Raw genomic sequence first — 18632 nt, 5'->3', positions numbered from 1 at the left:
TTTGAGAACCACTGGTCTAGATAATACTTAGTCCTGCCATGAGTGCAGGGGACTGCACTAGATGACCTCTTGCGATCCCTTCCAGTCATACGATTCTTTGATTCTATAATAACCACAGAAAATTCTATAGCCTTGGTACACGTGTAAGTACTTAGAAGAACTACTCGTTACTGAATCTCCTCTCACATAAACAGAAAGTGAGCATAGCAGTTCTCAGTTACTAGTTTGAGAACTGAATAAAATAAAAACGCATCTTTTTGCTTGAAACTCTTGAAACCTGTTTTAATTGATACACTCGAGTTGATCCCTAAAAAATGTATTTATCATCTCGTATAATATTATGGTTATAGGTAACGAGGCAATTTCCAATAAAGTTTTAGGTATACTTCCCTTCAGATTTTTCAGAAAAGATTTTTTAAAAAATGTAATGGAATTCCTCAGGGTGTCTTAAAATCCTTGGACTTGCCACAACCCAAAGTGTTCACAAACATTCATTATTTGTTTAGTGTAGTTGCCTATACCATTTAAGCTAACGTGATTTTGGTCATAAGTTAAAATTCTCTTTTTTAGGCTGGTGCAGCATGATAGAAATGAATTTCAAAGATGCATTTGAATCCTTTGAAAGGCTTAAAAATGAATCAAGATGGTCCCAGTGCTATTATGCCTACCTGACAGCAGGTTAGTATTTTTAGTGATAGAATTAGTGATGATTGTGTTAGTGTAGTTTCTGTATATACACACACATGTATATACAGAAACAAGTCTTTGGTCATGAACTTTTGCAATTGTGGAAGTTAATTGCACACTTGGAACTTTGTCTAATTCCTCCTTTTATACTGTCCATATTAAAGAGCTGTGGCTCAGATTTTGTTTGTCGTTGTAGTTATAAGGCCACCGTCACCATAATTACTCAGTACATAACAAACATTAATGAATTAATAATCAAAAGACCCCTCAGAGGCAAGTATAATTATCCCTATTTTACAGATGAGGAACTGAGCACCAAGAAATTGGCTTGTCAGAGATCATACAGGAAACCTAGGGCAGACTGGGAGTTGAACCCAGTTTGCCTGAGTTCCCTTCACCAAAAGACCATGCTTTTCCCCTTTACCTGCATAATGCCCTATTTCTATTTTTCCCTCTTTCATATCCTGGAACCTTTTTAGCAGAATTTTTTGTGTGTGTGTGCGCTTTATTACAGTGTGTCAAGGAGCCACTGGTGATGTGGATGGTGCGCAGAATGTATTCAAGGAAGTTCAGAAGCTTTTCAAAAGAAAAAACAATCAGATTGAACAATTCTCAGTCAAAAAGGTTTGGTTGGCATGGATTGAGTTGCTTCAGTACAGTAACTACAATTGGCAATTGTGTTGTCCTTTACTCAAGGATTTGGTTCTAAACAAAGTATATTTTTTCCGGTAGCCATCTTCTCTAGTGTTAATTTAGTGGAAAGGATTCAGGTAGAAAAAGTGAACAGTGCTTTATAGTTTAATGAACTACCAACAGGAAAAAGGTTGGTAGCTCACAACTAAGCTTGGTTTACATAATCTTTAGAGGAAAAAAAATACCGTGATACCAAAGCTGCAGCACTAGTCTTTCTTCCTGCTTCATTGTACCCTGTTAGCTCTCCCGTGTATGCTCTTAGTTAGCTCATTCTGAAATCTGGAAGTGATGGGGAAAGGCCATACAAACTTAAGATCCCACAAACCTTTGGTGGGAAAAATAGTCCACCACTGCATCAGATTGTATTTTAAGTTGTTTTTTTTTCCCAAGACTTGTTTAGTCATATACCAGATAACTTTGATCTTGATTGAGAAACAATAAGTGTACTATTTCAACAACTTAGTTTTAGTCCTAAAGAGCTGCAAGCTAAATTTTCACACCCCGAACATTTTAACACCGTGTTACTTGCTTTTGTGAAAACATCAGAATTACTGTTTGTGACCCTTATCTGTCTCTCCTTCTGAGAGGAACTTAGCACAGCTATCTTTACTGTTTTCAGGCAGACAGATTTAGGAAGCAGTTACCAACCAAAGAGCTCTGTGTGCTGGCATCCATTGAAGTTTTGTATTTATGGAAAGCCCTTCCGAACTGTTCCTTTTCTAACTTACAACGTATGAGCCAAGGTAGGATATCTGTTTCCTTGGCTATCTTTTTCAGTGAGATAATATAATCTCTTTTTCTTTTTTCTGTCATGAAGACTAGCTGATTGCAGTAGTATGAGGGCTGAAATATGTGTTGACATTTGATGAGCAAGCTAAATTATTTGGATAGTTCTGGAAAAGTGCATTCATTAGGACTCAACTTAACACTTATTTTGAAATAGAGAGTGACACTTGGAAGGAAGAGGCTTTCTCAAAATTTTTTTTTTTTTTTGACATTCATGACAGCATTTTAATTTAAAATCCCATCTACTGCAGATAATTGTATTATTTCAACTTTGTTTAATGACTCTCTTAAACCTAGCCACAAAAGAAACCAAAAACGCAGCAATCCATTTGTGTTTTAATTGTCACCTAAGTGTACATACCTTCCATTAATATCTGGGGATTAGAGAGAGAGTTAGATATGGAATTGCAACGATTGTAGGTAATTCTAAATAGCTCAGTGGTGAGAGGTATGTAAATACACACAGTCTCTCACACACTCATACCTCACTATCCTCTCCCCTCACCCCAAAAAGTATCTGTGGAGGTGATATCCATGTGTAAAATTACAGAGCCATGTGTTAAATTAATGTATCATGCACCTTTGATCACCTCTTTGCCCATTGATCAATCTCCCTTAGGATTTCTGAGCAGCTTCAAATAATCCCTATTTTTTTTTAAAAAAAAAAATCCACCTGCAATTGAAATATCTCCTCCTTCTCCCTCTACATGATGAATTTCTGTGCATGCCACACATGCACTCAACGCATTGAAAATTACATCTGCTCGAGGCCCAGAGTCTTACCCCAGTAATAGCTTTTCTATCTATAAAAATAACCTTACAATACATTAATTCATGCCCCTGCAGGAGCTTTATACGATTGGAAGGGGGTCGATTCAGATTCCCAATCTTCTAGCCCTGGAAGATGCTAGAAAGACCTTTAAATAAAGAAGTTTTTGTGTCTACAAATAATAGTTTCTAGAGGGCTTTTTGTGGGTGGTTTTTTTTAAATAGCTCCATCAGAGCGCTGTACATTTGGACTTAAAGAAGGTAAGGCATCTGGTTCTAATAGACAAAGAAATATGAAAAATAGTTCCTATGCAAGTTTTATAAACTCTCTCAAACATTTTCAGAATAGCTTTTCTGTAATTTCAGTGGCACGTACAGAATTGGGGGGAAAGAGGGGTAGCTCAGTAGTTTGAGCATTGGCCTGCTAAACCCAGGGTTGTGAGTTCAATCCTTGAGGGGGCCATTTGGGTTCTGGGGCAAAAATTGGGGATTGGTCCTGCTTTGAGCAGGGGGTTGGACTAGATGACCTCCTGAGGTCCCTTCCATCCCTGATATTCTATGATTCTATGAATAAATTATAGTGTTTGGTATTTAGGTTCTTTTGGCATGAGCTTGTATTCTACTCATATCTCATGAATAACTCTAAATTCATGCTGATAAAACCTTTAGATCACACTGTTACGTATTCCTGTGATATGTAAATATGTTAGTGTTTCTAATGTCTGTTAATTTTTATAAAGCATCCAGAACATAAGGTGGGCACTCAAAATAAATTTAAATAATAAATACTAGATCTTGTTTCCCACCCTTTTGAAAGCTGACCCCTATTTATTTCAGGGGGAAAAAACAAAAACAAAAAACTGTTGTGCTTCCTCTGCAAACTTACCATGTGGTGTTTAAAAGCATCCCTGTTATATATACATCTTCTGTACGTGGTCCTGGCCTACACTGGGAAACTATAGATCTTCATAATATACCTCCTCTTTTCTTATATGCTTCAGTGAACAGTGAAATAGGTTCACAATGTTGGCATTTAAAGCCAATTAGAGATGAGAGAACATTAAAGATACAGATTACAATATTTGAGACTGGCCATTGCTAGTTAAAATTAAGCTACAGAAATTAGACACTTTCTAATCTGATTTCAAAACAAAACACCAAAAGATCATTTTTATTATAAAAGGAGTATAATTTAATTACAAATTTAATTTGATTTTTTTTAATTAAGCTTGTCATGAGGTTGATGATTCATCTTCTGTTGGTCTGAAGAATTTGCTTCTTGGTGCCATACATAAATGCTTAGGAAATTCTGAAGATGCGGTTCAGGTAAGTTGTTACAAAGATGATAATGATGTACCCAACTATCTTATAAATGACTTCATTTCTGATTAAGTACAAACTTTTGTTTGTCAGTGCTACTGACACACTGGGTGAATGATGATAGAGGATATTACGTCTTTTCAAAGTATTATGAGATAGTACAGTAACTCCTGCTTAATGTCCTCTCGCTTAACATTGTTTCGATCTTACGGCCCTGCTCAGTTACAGAACATGCTCCATTTAAAGTTGTGCAATGCTTCGCTATAACGTCGTTTGGCTGCCTGCTTTGTCCACAGCTGACAGCCCCCCATCAGCTCCGCTATGCCCCCCCAGCACCTCCTGCCCGCTGGCAGACCCCGCAGATCAGCGCCTTCCCCCTCCTCCCTCCCACCTCCTGCCTGCGTCAATCAGCTGGCTTGCAGCGTTCAGGAGGGAGGGGGGAGGAGCGAGGATTCGGCATACAGGCTCCCCCTGCCTCCCAAATGCCGCAAACCAGCTGATTGCCGCAGGCAGGAGGCAGGGGAGGAGCGAGGACTCAGCGCGCAGCCTCCCCCCTGCCCCCTGAATGCCACAAGCCAGCTGATTGCCATGGGCAGGAGGGAGGCGGGAGAGCAAGGATGCAGTGTGTGGAGTAAACGGGGGGGGAGGATTGAGGGAACAGGTGAAGTGGGTGTGCCGAGGGTTGAGGCCCCCGCCCCTGGTGCTTGCAGAGTAGGGGAAGCTGCCACCACTGCTGCTGTGCAACGTGCTTCTCCTACCTTACAGCACCTTCAGCCTCCTTGCCTGCCTCATTGTCTCCAGTGCCAGTGGGCTGTGCCTGTGTGGCGTAAGCAGGAGGCACCTCCCAACTATAGAACTGTACTGTACGGCAAAAAAAAATTTCCCTGGAACCTAAACCCCCTCCCCCCCCATTTACATTCATTCTTATGGGGAAACTGGATCCGCTTAACATCGTTTCACTTAGTCGCATTTTTCAGGAACATAACTACGACATTAAGTGAGGAGTTACTCTATGTATTACTGGATTTCATATTGTATGAAGGGAAAAGGCTAAGACATGAGCTTCAGTGATATCCCACTTCCTATTAAGGGCTAATGTTTAGCGGACGTATTAGCAGAGGTGGCCAGCCAGGGTGAGAGTTGAAGGTAAAAAGAGGTAGTGGAGAATTTCAAAAAAGAATTGTGCCTCTGAGCTATTAACCAGGGTTTAGCACATTAAAAAAAAAAGTCAAAGACAGCTCAGCTTCTGTTAGTGATATATACCTTGGAGCCATCTTAAGCTCTAAAATAGGGTGGCCAAAATTTGGTCCACAGGACAGGGGCAGCCCTCTGTGTTCTGCCATGTGGCCTATGATCACCCTCACATATAATTATGGAAGTGTGATGTGCAGTGATTACAGCCTTTATCAAGCAGGATCTGGAGTCGAATGGCCTGGCTACTTAGAACAAGATTTTACATTATGGGTTCTGTGGATCACTCTTCCAAATTGAGTGGCTGCAATCTGCTCCCTTTGTACAAATTTGGGGCATCCCTCAGGCTTTTGCCATCTGCCAATGCAGCTCTCTCAGTTGGACTGAGTTTGAACACTGTTACTCTGGATCTAATGGAAAATTGAAAAGAAAGATGGTTCTGAGTATTAGCAAACTTCAAAGAGCCCATCTTAATGTAGATGGAATTGGAATTTGTTCTGCAATCACTGAATTCTTTGAACTTGTTTTATTTTTGCAAATGGAACCCAATTCACACAAAAACAACGAAGGTGGTGATGGTTGGTGAACTCTTATTTCTAATTCTATCCAATTTATTTTAAAGAATCTGTGTCTGTGACCTCCAATTATTAAAGAACCATGTTAAACCTGTAATTTTTTTTTCAGCTAAAGATATAAAATCTTTGGATCAATTCATGAATCTTTTTTGACACAGACCTAACATTTTTCTCTAACAGCAGATGCTGACATGAATTCATATGATCACTGCTGTTAAGGATTCTTTAAGACATAGGAAATGTTGCTCTGTTCAGATTATGATTTTTGGAGTTGGTTTGTAGTGCTTGATGTTGAGGGTGCTTCTTATTTAGTTTTCCAAAACGAACAAGAAACTACTAATTTTATTGTATAAACATTGATTTTTCTCTTGCAGTTCTTTCAGCGAGCTGTTAAAGATGGACTGTGCCGTCAAAACAACTTATACATTCAGCCATATGCTTGCTATGAACTCGGCTGTCTTTTGTTAGACAATCCAGAGGTAACAGTAGCGTACATCTTACATTTTTGGAAGTGGAAAGGGGGTCAGCTGTGACCACTCTAAACTGACAGTGAAAATGTGTTATTTTATAAGTGATCAGGTATAGGAGTTAATTTTAATTACTTTTCCACCTGTGTATAAAGAGTCCCTTTAGTTTTATGTCTTTAGTGTGCTAGATACCCCATTATTGTCTAGGTGGCGATATCATACTGTAGAGATTGGCATACATCATACAAAGTTTACACTGTGATGTTTGCAGGGGCTTTGTGCATACCTGTGACGGTATAATAATGATTGCTTTCTTTTCTGCTCATTTTTACCTATTATATAATAAATACGGATCTGAGATGGTCCAGGGCAGCTGCACTGAAACATTTCATTTCTGGCCACCAGCTGGTGACTCTCTAGCAATAAGATCAGCGGAACCATTCCAAGTCCGTGTCTATTTTATAGCTAAAGTTTAAAAAGAAAAAAAAATTACATAAGCAACAACAAAAATTATTGAAGCAAGAATATTGGCGATCTTAATTAGTTCTGTGTCAAAATAAACATCTTTAAGTATTGCCTATATATATCCCCCACTCTTGGGATAAGTACAGTGGCGCTGGAATGCTTTTTACAATGGGGGTGCTGAAAGCCAGTGCTCCCCAATTTTTTTACTTCACACCCCCCTTACCTCTGTCCGTGCCCCCTCTCCCCAGAGCTGGGGCCAGGATTGGCTGTGGCTACGGGAGGGTGGGGGGACACGGACAAGGGTACGGGGGCTGGGGCTGGCGGGAGCGGGACCTCGGGTGCGGGGCCGGTGGGAGCGGGACCCCGCACAAAACCTGGGGGTGCTGCATCACCCCCCCACACCCGTAATTCCCGCACCTATGGATAAGTACATGCCTGGCTCATGAGCTCAGAATATTTTTATTGGGACCATCCATTCCCCTATCTCATTGCACAAGGTATAAAAGCTCCTCTTGAGTACTGAAGATGCAGTAAGTTTGGAGCATACTGAAAATCCACTCAGACTGACTTCTGTGCTTTCTGCCTTCTGATGTATGGGTTTATCAGTCTTTCTCACTCTATAGTAACTGAGTTTCTACCAGGAAATGTTTGCTTCATGTATTCCATCTGGGTGGTAACCACTTCCCTCATAGGATTTAAATTTCCCTCTCACAAAACTCGTGGGCTTCTGTTCAAACTTTGTCAGGCTATTCTGTGTATAATCTGAGAAGAGACAGTACTCTTCCTAGCCATAACGTCAGCCTTAGAGAGTTAGTGAATTATAGATGTGTTGCCAGATTCTCCCAATCCCATGTTCCATAATGGTAAAGTGGCCTTGCATCCTCACCCCAAATTCATATCTAAAGTAGTCTCTGATTTCCCTAAGACTCATTCACATCTAGGTATGTCAGGCTCCCTGCATTAGGTGTCTGGAGAACCTTAAGTTGTCCTCTGTAGAAGACCAAATCTGTACATAAGTTTCCTCAAGCTTTTTGTTTTGTTTTTGGTGGCATATGGAGTTAAGAACAGAACTCAGTCCATCTGACTTCACAGTCTGTCAGAATAGATCAGGAGATGTATACATGATTGATATGACCTGGCAGGTGCTCAGCCACCTGAAAATATCAGAATTTATTCAACTAAGGCAGCTTCTGCAGTACGCTTCACACTATCTCCTTGTTGAAATATATAAAACCTTTACATGGAGCGCTATATACTTATTTTAAATAGCATTACATCCTCCACTTTCTTCTAAATGAGATGGCCAGTTCAGGGAAGCAGGCTGTTAATTAATGCTCTTCAGATCCAGCTCCTGGAGACTCTGTAGTAAGTGGAATTGATAGCACCACGTGTTGTTAAGGTTGCCCAACACTTTTCATGGTAAGATCCTATTTTCAGTTGTTTGTAACATTGCAAAATGTTAACCATTTAGGCTGAAATTCTCCATGCTGGGTGTCTGCCTCAGTCTGAATAGTTTCTGAAAACTTTAGTCCAGGTGTCGGCAACCGATGGCACGCGTGCCAAAGATGGCACGTGAGCCGATTTTTAATGGCATGCTGCTGCCTGCCGGGTCCCAGCCGCCAGCCCCACTCAGCCGGCTGCCGAACCTAGGCCGGGACCCCGGCAGGCAGCAGCATGCCATTAAAAACCCTGCCCGCCTTGACCCGCTCTTCTCTGCCCTGCTCCCCCCCCCCCCCCCGGGGGCAGGGTGAAGAAGCTTGGTCCTGCTGGCTGCTACTGCAGGGCAGGCAAGGTCCTCCCTCCCCGGCCTCTTCCCCCAGTGTGCTGGGTTCCTACCCCTCCTCCTCCTCCTCTCCCTCCCTGCCGCCAATCAGCTGATGTCCCTTGCGAGGGAGGGGGAGAAGTGGAGCCGTAGCTCTCACGCTGCTCCAGGGAGGAGGCAGAGAAGAGGTGGGAAGGGGGTTGGAATCAGGGCATATCCCCTCCAGCCCCCTGCTGTAAGCCGCTCTGGGCAGGGGGCTGGGAGCACCCCCACGACCCTAGCCCACAGCCCTCTGCCCTGACCCCTGCTCCCCCCCCCCCACGACCCCTGCCCTGACTCCAGCACCCTCCTCACAGGCCCCCAGCCCCTGCCCTGACTCTTGCACCCCCCCACAATCCCACCCCCACTCTGAGCACCAAACGGGAGATCCTGCACCCCCCACACATTCCCACCTGCACCCCTCGCACCAAATGGGAGCTGCCCAGGTAAGCGCTCCACACCCAAACCTCCTGAGCCTCCTCCCTCATTCTAGCTCCTGGCCAGACCCTACACCCCAACCCCCAGCCTGCTCCTTCACTCCCAGCCCTGTGCTCAGTGCACTCCCACCCTCAGCTCAGTGCAGAGAGAATGGAAGAGAATGGGCTAGAACCAGGGAGAAGGTAAGTACCCACTCTGTGTGGGCAGGGCCAGGATCCCAGACCGGCAGCAGGCTGAGCTGGGCCGGCAGCTGGGACCCTGGCTGGCAGGAGCCGGCGGGCGGAACCCCAGACCAGCAGTGGGCTGAGCGGGCCGGCAGCGTAAGATCAGATTTTAATTTAATTTTAAATGAAGCTGCTTAAACATTTTGAAAACCTTGTTTACTTTACATACGACAATAGTTTAGTTATATAATACATAGACTTAGAGAGAGAGACCTTCTAAAAAACATTAAAATGTATTACTGGCATGCGAAACCTTAAAGTGAATAAATGAAGACTCTGCGCACAACTTCTGAAAGGTTGCTGACCCCTGCTTCAGTCAAACTGGTTAAGCAATTTCCGAGAACAAGGCTAGGGAAAAATAAGTTGTTTTGTCCTTAAAGATCTGGCAACCACTTCTTTGAAAATTTCTAGTGCTCCAATGCTTTGGCACATCGACTTGAAATTTGGCAGAGGTGTTCCTTTCGCCATCCTTGATGCCAAGGATGATCCTTTTGCCATCCTGGTGAATATCCACGCAAATTTGGCCAAGTTAATAAACCTCTAAAATTTCTCACATGCTCAGCAGAGACTTGTTAGAGTCTTGCAGCTAATTCTCTGAAGATTCTGTCTGTATTGGGCATGTTCCAACTGCTTGCAACTTTACATGCTCAGAAGACTCAGTATGTAGCATCCCTACACAAGGACTGAGCATGCTCCATGCTGGGGCTTTGGGGGCTGAACAGGACTTTCCTTGTAATTGCTCTTCAGGTATGACTGTAATAAGGAGTACAGGAAGACCGTCTATCCTGGGCTCTCTGTGCTCCCCCTGTTGCTTCCCAGGCAGGATGGAGGGGAAGGTGGAAGCCACCTGATTTGAATGCAGAGGGGTGAGGCAGGGAAGAGATGAATGTGTAAAGAGCGGGGTAGGAGCCAGGAATGAAGAGAGGGGGAGCTGTGAACAGTGTAGGGAGGGAACAGGTACAGGAGTTGAGCAGGGTGAGGGAAGATTCGTAGATTATAAAGCCAGAAGAGACCATTTTGATCATCTAGTCTGACTTCTTGTATAGCTTTGGCCATAGAACTTCTCCAAATAAATTCCTAGAGCATATCTTTTAGAAAAACATCCAATCTTGAGTTTAAAATTGTCAGTGATGGAGAATGTACCACAACCCTTGGTGCATTGTTCCAGTGGTTAATTACTGTCACTGTCAAAAATGTATGCCTAGTCTGAATTTGCCTAGCTTCAACTTCCTGCCATTGGATCATGTTATACATTTCCGTGCTAGATTGAAGAGCCCATTATTGAATATTTGTTACACAAGTAGATACTTACAAACTCTAGTCAAGTCACCCCTTAACCTTCTCTTTCTTAAACTAAATAGATTGAGCCCTTTGAGTCTGTCACTGGAAGGTATGTTTTCTAATCCATTAATCATTCTGATGGCTCTTCTCTGAACCCTCTCCAATTTATCAACATCCTTCTGGAATTGTGAACACCAGAACTGGACAGTGTTCCAGCGGCAGGTCATCAGTGCCAAATACAGAGGTCAAATAACCTCCCTACTCCTACTTGAGATTCCCCTTTTGTTTCTCAGAATTACATTTAGCTTTTTTGGCCATAGTGTCACACTGGGAGCTGATGTTCAGCTGATTATCCATCATGTTCCCAACTCTTTTTCAGAATCACTGCTTCCTAAGATAGTCGTTCCCCCCCCCCCCATTATATAAGTATGGCCTATATTCTTTGTTCTTAGATGTATGTACAGGTGGCTGTATTAAAACACACATTGTTTGCATAGTTTACTAAGCGATCCAGATTGCTCTGAATCTGTGACTTCTCCTCTTCATTATTTACCACATCCCCAATGTTTGTGTCATCTGCACTATCAGTGGTGATTTTATGTTTTCTTCCAGGTATTAATAAAAATGTTAAATAATATAGGGCCCAGAACTGATCCCTGCAAGACCCCCCTAGAAAACACCTGCTTGATGACAATTCCCTGTTTACAATTGCATTTTGAGACCTATCCGTTAGCCAGTTTTTTAATAATTTAATCTTGGTTTTTATATCATCCTAGTTTTTAATCAAAACTCATGTGGTACCAAATCAAACACTTTAGAAAAGTCTAAGTATATTACATCCAGACTATAAAGGTAATCTCATAAAAATATCAGTTTAGTTCGACAGGACCTTTTTTCCATAAACCCACTTTGATTTGCATTAATTATATTGCCCTCCTTTAATTCTCTATTAATCAAGTCCCTTATCAGCCGCTCCATTATCTTGCCTGGGATCAATGTCAGACTGACAGACCTATAATTACCTGGGTCATCCCGTTTACCCTTTTTAAAAATTGGCCCAATATTAGCTTCCTTACAGTCTTTCTGGAATGTTCCCTGAGTTTCAAGAATTGCTAAAAATCCGCATTAATGGTCCAGTGAGTTCCTTAACACGCTCTTTAAAATTCTTGCATGCAAGTTATTTGGGCCTGCTTGTTTTAAAATGTCTAACTTAAGTAGTTTCTGTTTAATATCTCCAGAGATACTAGTGGAATGGAAAGAGTGTTATCACCATATGATGAGACTATATCATCTATATTTTCCCCAAATACAGAACAGAAATATTTATTGAACACTTCTGCCATTTCTGTGGTGTTACTGATAATTCTGCCATTTCCGTATAGCAATGGACCAGTGCCATTGTCAGGATTCTTTTTGGTCCTAATATATTTTTAAAAACCTCCTTATCATCCTGATCTCTGCTGGCCGTAGAGTTTTCCTTATGACCCTTTGCTTCCCTTATCAATTTTCTACAATTCCTAACTTCCAATTCATATACATTACTGTCAACTTCCTTTTTCTTACATTTGTTATGTTGTTTTTTATTTTTTATAGCTGCCAATATGAGCAGCAGGTGAAGTATGAATAGAGGGGGACTGGGAGAGGCTGGGAAAGGCAGAGGTCTGTAACTTCTTGAGTTCTCCAGAACCTGGAAATGAACCCAGTAACTCTTGACATTCCTTTGCTGTCTAGCAAATAGCTGTGAAACTCAGGCAAAGTGTGTGTGTTTTCATCCCCCTCCAGTGGTGGGTCCACATGGAAGATAACTTGATATCAGTTACTCTTTTAGCCCAAGTAGTAGAGGACTGTGCTATCCCATCCCTGCTGGTGACCTATGTGGGGAGTGAATATGATTATGAAATTTTTGTTTTTTCAGTTTTTCAGATAATTTAGGGTTGGGTTTTTTAATCTGTTAAAAAAGTTGCAAAGCACTCAGATGTTAAGAAACGTTGGATTTATGATTACCTGTGAACTCCCTCTCCCATGTCTATGAACTATGATTAGGCTTTGCAGAATTTGGTTTTTATTTTTTTTATATTTTGACAATGTTATCAATGTTTATTTTAAGCATTATCAGTGGAAATATTTTTTTGGTCAGTTTGCATGGGTATGATGAAATTGACATTCATGGACATTTAAAAATTAAAAATCTAATCCTTCCAAGCCTAATTATGATATAGTCTTAAATTATATGATCACATATTATTTCTTCTACAGGACCCCTGTCTCGTTCAGTGCACAGGACTAACTTTTGAGAGCTTTCAACCCTAATGTTTTAAATGTATTTTTTGTATGTAATACATACTTCTTCATAACCTTCCTACTTTTTTGGAGTCTCTTGTAAAGAGATTTGTGAATTAGAGGAAGTAACTGATTGATGGTTGGGGCTGCTCACCATTTTATACCATCAGAACTGGGCATGGGAGTGAGTGGATCCCAGCATACAGTGCTTTCTAGAAGCTAGAGTTCACAGCCCAGGTGTATGCATATCCCATCAGTGTGGATCATCTTTAGTTACAATATGATTCTCAGAGTTTTAGATCTTGTTAAAAATAAAAAACTCTGGAAATAAACTTGGGGCATAGAAGAAAAGGATTAAACATACTGAAGTTAATGAATGAAAGATACAGATACTGATTTGCATTTTTATCATAAAATCATGACTTTTAATAAAAAAGTACTCCAATTTAATTTGAAGTTATTCATATTTATCTATGAAATCAAACAGCATTTCATCTGAATTAACTTCATTATTTTTAAGCTCTTCCATTCATTAAGCCCTTTGATACCATGGTGGTAGATGCTATATAAGAGACCAGACTTTGGGCAAAACACAAACTTTATGGGTAATATTTTTATACACTTTTGAATGTAGCTATACCATTTAGAAATAAAAACTACAAATATTTAAGGTATTTGTATTCAGAAAAAATTTAGTAAGATATTCATCTGAATCCCTTTCATCTTTCTCAGTGTCTTTTTTTTTTTTTAATCTTTTGTTGTCATACTTGTAGAAGACTTTAAAATAAAAAAAATCATATTCATCTTACTGGGGAATAGAGTAGAAACCTTCAAACCAGTAATAAAAATTCAGTTGAAAATACCAAATTTTTCCTACAAGCTTGAATAACCTTTGCTATGTCAAGAAAAATAGCTAGTTATTGACGAACAAGATATTCTCTTTTCTCTTCCAAATCATTCTAATAAGGTCTATCTTTATCCCATGCTTATTATTGCAGATGGGCAAGTTGTATGACATATGGAAATCTTTTAGTATTTCTAAAGAGGAGGTTCAAATGAATAAACTGAAACCAATAAGAAAAAAAACTTGAAACTCAGTGAATAATTGATATGTTTTTCAAGTTGAATTAGTCAAAAAAGTAAATTTGCAATTCTTAAACTTGTTTGCCTATAACTTTAGTGCTTTCACTTTATATTGTAGCTCACTGTAGTGCTTATAGTTCTACATAGTGTTGTGTTTTGTTTTTAAGTAAACAGAAGTGTTGTTTTTTAAATACATACAGAAATACATACCACAGGACCAGTCGGGTACCTTGTTAGGAGCCTGTAAACACCTACAGGGCATGATGTTTAATACCATGAGTAGTCCCAGTAGACCCCATCTCCAGTAGTATTTTCAGAGTTGAGACTTTAGTTCTTGTCTGACCGTTATACTTTAAAAGATTCTCTTTGACCTTTCTGCCATGTGTACATTCTTCTAAAGTGATATTTTCTTCTCCTTTTTCTAGACTGTGCCAAGAGGCAAAATCTTACTTCTCCAGGCAAAGGTAACAAATCAACACACCCTAATCCTGTTGTTAAGTGAAATTGAGAGTTCAGTTTGTGGTGTAGGTTTTATAGTGTTGTTGTGTACCGATGCTCTATAACTTTATATATGCTGGAACTGGTCATTCCTTTTACTCATTGCATGGGATTCACTGGGATTTCCTGGAGCTTTTGGACATATACAACTTCCCAGTTACTGTGCAAGCTTTTAATAGAGAAGTAGACTGGTCCCTGCTTGCACTTGGGAGGTAGAGGGGAACCTCCTGCGCCGCCTTCTAATTGGTGGACTGTGCTGCGGGAAATCTATCTACCAACAGCAGTGCTTAATTTTGGCAAGGGAAGAGGGTTATTAGCAATTTTCAAGCTCCAAGAGCCATTTTCCTCATCCTAGTTACTGTTTTGTAGCTCAGTGACGTCTTAAGCATTCTCAACAAGTCACCTTGATATCCTAAGGTCAATGAGGTTAATAGTTGTATGTATTTTGTATTACAGGAGGAATTCACTGGATATGATTTTGAGAACAGATTGCATGTCCGCATACATGCAGCCTTAGCCTCTCTGAGGGAAGTGGTTCCACAGTGACAGCCGGGAAGTCTTGACGTATTCTTTCCCACAGTTTCCGCACTTTAAGATAAAGCAGAGGTTAAGCTTTTGGGAAGATTGGCTTTTCTTCTGAAAACCACCTGTGCCAGAGACACTTTCCTAGAATGTTCAGGGTTGGTGTGACATAGTAAAGTTTTACAATCTTAATCATTAAAAACAAAATAAGTCAGCCAGAAAGAGAGGGTTAAGTGATATTGTGTTTTAACTCTTTGTTTAGTTTAAACCAACTGAACATTTGTAGTCTGTGATCGTAGCCTTACCTGCACAATAAGCACATATCTGATTTACCACAACAACATTGGCTCAGTTTTGACAGGTATCATTTACCTGTTTAAAAGTCTAAAGATGTTTTCTAGGGAGAACAACCTCGTGTTCGATGAAAATAATACAATATAAATAATTGTTGAAAATTGTAAGTTTGCAGAGATGGACAGAACTCTTTTTTTTTCCTTCAAAAGCCAACGAAAAAGAGGGGCACAAAAGAAGAAAATTGTTCAGTGAGGATAATAGCCAGTCTGCTCATTATATTTACTGGGTTAGTCCAATGTCTTGATGATGCATACGATGTGTACATTTTAGAAAACTTCCACCCATATTTGTGATAAATTATGAGAGTATTTAGGCTCTCTGCTTCTGGTATTTTCCAGCCAAATACTTTGTTTTTGACATTTAGTCACTGTATGAGTCATTTTAGTTTTGTTCTTAATGTTCTAAATGGTGCATTGGCCTGCTAGGCTACATATTCCAAGAGTTTAGCAAATCCTTTTCCACTCAGGTTGCTAAATATTGTAAGAAAAGGCAGTAGCCTTGAAAAGGAATTTTTAACCCCCCTTATTTTTAAGTAAGGTTGTCTTACTGAATAGTATCACTTCCCTTACTTCCATATATGGTACTCTAAACCTCAGGTGTTTAAAGTATTCATATACCTCAGTCAGCTTAAGAATATTTGCCACAACCATATAACATAGCCAAATGTGCAGTAATACTGTAATCTGTTTTCCTGTCAGTCAGTCACATTCACTGTCTTTTTATGTTGTCACATTCTTTTTAGTATAATATTTTATCGAAATATACATTTTACTTATAAAAAATGTGAAACCTGGCCAGAATGGTAGTAAATTCTGTTGCTTTGCATAACTGTGATAACCATTTCCAAGGAAATCCAGTTATCATAAAGCCTTATCTTTGCTCTGGCCAGGTTGCTTTAAATGTTTCCCTAGCTCAATTTCTCTTTTTCTTTTTTTTTTCTTTTTCTTTTTCTTTTTTTTTTTAATTTTATTTTGTGTCTGCAGAATGTTTCCAAAATGTAGTATTTTGCCGACATTTAACTTGCACTGGTTTGCTTCAGGAGTTGCATCTCAAATGAGACCTGATGTGGAGGGGGGGAAAGTAATGATGTATATTCACTAGGCAGGGAGAAAAGATTAGGATAACAACCTTTGCTTTCTAACTGGAAATACAGAATTCCCACTATTAAGGATTTGCTTAGGCTCAGTCCAGTCTCCCCTTTTAATTGCAGTCCAAGGTGGGGAGAAAGACTTTGTGAATCCTAGAGGCTATAATGTAGCTTTATTGTTTTATGGTCTAGTTACAGTACATGTAATGAACATGTTTCTCCTTAGATTTGATTCAGTAATACTGAGTCACAAAATTCTGGCTTTGTGAGTTCAATCCTTATTTGAATTGGTCAATTCAAACAAGTATTGGATAGAAGCGTTATACTGTATATTACTTTGAACCCTGATTGTGATTTAAAAGTGAGCTTAATATACTTCTTTTTATTTCTGACTTATCTGCTTTTTGTTTTTTAATCAAGGATATAGTCCACTTTGGATAAGTAGCAAATAGGCAACTTAATATTACCCGCAGATTTCTTGTAGTATCCCATTTGCACTGAATGCAAGAACGCACTGTCCAGGACACACAACTCCTGCATCGCTTCGTGTTGAGATTTGAAGGATACAAATACCCCCAGATGAATAGTAGAGACAGTGCGGAAGTCGGCTCACCAAATGGCCTACTCCTCTCACCAGGCCTGTTGAGTTGGAGTGGTATGGAAACAGACTTGTCTCACTATGTACTCCTACAACATCTCAGCTCTGTGCAAGTTTCAGTTTCTCCATGGAGTCCAGAAAATCATCACTGAAGTGGAACTGTTTCTGTATTTTTTCTCCCCTCGTAGGAGAATCTCCTTATTTGTAAATGTCAGTTATTTTTTATATTAGATTATGCCTGTGATGAGAACAATCTCAACTGTATTTTACGTAACTTGAATAAGTTTTTATACTTTAGAGCTCGGAGGCGTGGTCTAATAGCAATAATGCAATACGCATCTTCCTGGTGAATATGTTTAAGATTTTATCTTTATTGGGTCAGGTATTTTTTGGTTGTTGACACAGTTTTTATCTCATTATGGCTCATTTCAAGTAAATAACTAGAATTTTTAGATGTCACCAAAAATAAGAATATTTATTGTGGTGTACTGTACATGTCATTAACTTACAGAAATTGCACTTTTATATTTCTGCTGAGTAAAATTAAAAGAAAACATGGACCAGATTGTTCTCTTGCTCTTTAAAATTACCCATAGTCAATGGCTTCCTGAATACAAAGATTCCAAGTATTCATAAACTTCCTGGCTGATAGTGAATTGTATAACAGCAGTTACCTCAACCTCTGTTCTTTCATCATGGTTTTAGTCTTCTGGTTTAGAAAATGGGTTATATATTAAGCTCAGTCGTGGCATGGACATGAAGATTTGACACTCATTGTAAAGATCTTTAATTTTATTCCCCCTAAAAATCTGTGCCCACAGTATTTCTCCACTTTCCAAAAATGTCTCCAGTTTTCTCTCAAGTGAGCACATTAATTTCTTCTTTTGCTGACTTTAGATGCTAGTTTTGTATTCTGGCCATGGCTGGTTCTTAAATAAAATTCCCCAAACCTGTATTTAATTACCTGTCCATTTTCCGAACATATTCCTGTCTAAACAGTTTCTTGGACATTTTCTAATCCAAAATACCTCTGTAGATGTTCCAGATTCTAAATGAGAAGCAGTGTGTTGGTAGCTCCATACAATACACGTATTTTAATAGAGTGATTGTGAAGGGTCTAAAGGAAAAGGAGTACTTGTGGCACCTTAGAGACTAACAAATTTATTTGAGCATAAGCTTCAGCTCACTTATCAGATGCATTCCTGGTTGTCCATGAAATAACTGCACAAACCACCTCCCTTCTCAGTAATGATCACAAAACAACATCCCTATAGCAACTATAGTAGCTGCCTACAAGGAAAAATATTAGGAAAATATGTAATATATGTTTAGATGTCTTTAGTGCAATTTATTAGCTGGAGATAAGCAGCCGCCAGTGCCATCTGACCAGGTAGCTATTCCTGAACCACCACCAAGTTATCCATGGGCCACAATTTGGGAATCTCCTATGTACTCAACTCCACTAATCTTTAATAGTAAGAAGCAAGATACCAGTATATTGTCTATAATTCTCC

The 18632-nt window shown here is 39.8% G+C and overlaps 1 protein-coding gene across 1 annotated transcript in view; it reads left to right on the top strand.

Annotated features, from left to right (window-relative positions):
• Positions 1-17915, top strand: part of TTC39C (tetratricopeptide repeat domain 39C) — a 61073-nt gene extending 43158 nt beyond the window's left edge. Inside the window, exons 8-14 of the mRNA XM_074944499.1 lie at positions 571-678; positions 1202-1311; positions 2000-2123; positions 4163-4260; positions 6395-6499; positions 14485-14523; positions 15014-17915. Coding sequence (XP_074800600.1) covers positions 571-678; positions 1202-1311; positions 2000-2123; positions 4163-4260; positions 6395-6499; positions 14485-14523; positions 15014-15103 — 674 coding nt within the window. The 3' untranslated portion in view covers positions 15104-17915. The remainder of the gene's footprint in view (positions 1-570; positions 679-1201; positions 1312-1999; positions 2124-4162; positions 4261-6394; positions 6500-14484; positions 14524-15013) is intronic.
• The last annotated feature ends 717 nt before the right edge of the window (positions 17916-18632 follow it).

Source organism: Natator depressus, chromosome 2 (assembly GCF_965152275.1).
Source record: "Natator depressus isolate rNatDep1 chromosome 2, rNatDep2.hap1, whole genome shotgun sequence".
In the NCBI taxonomy this organism is placed as follows: Eukaryota; Metazoa; Chordata; order Testudines; family Cheloniidae; genus Natator; species Natator depressus.
The sequence above is the reverse complement of the archived record's forward strand: the minus strand, read 5'-3'. Positions and strand labels throughout refer to the sequence as shown.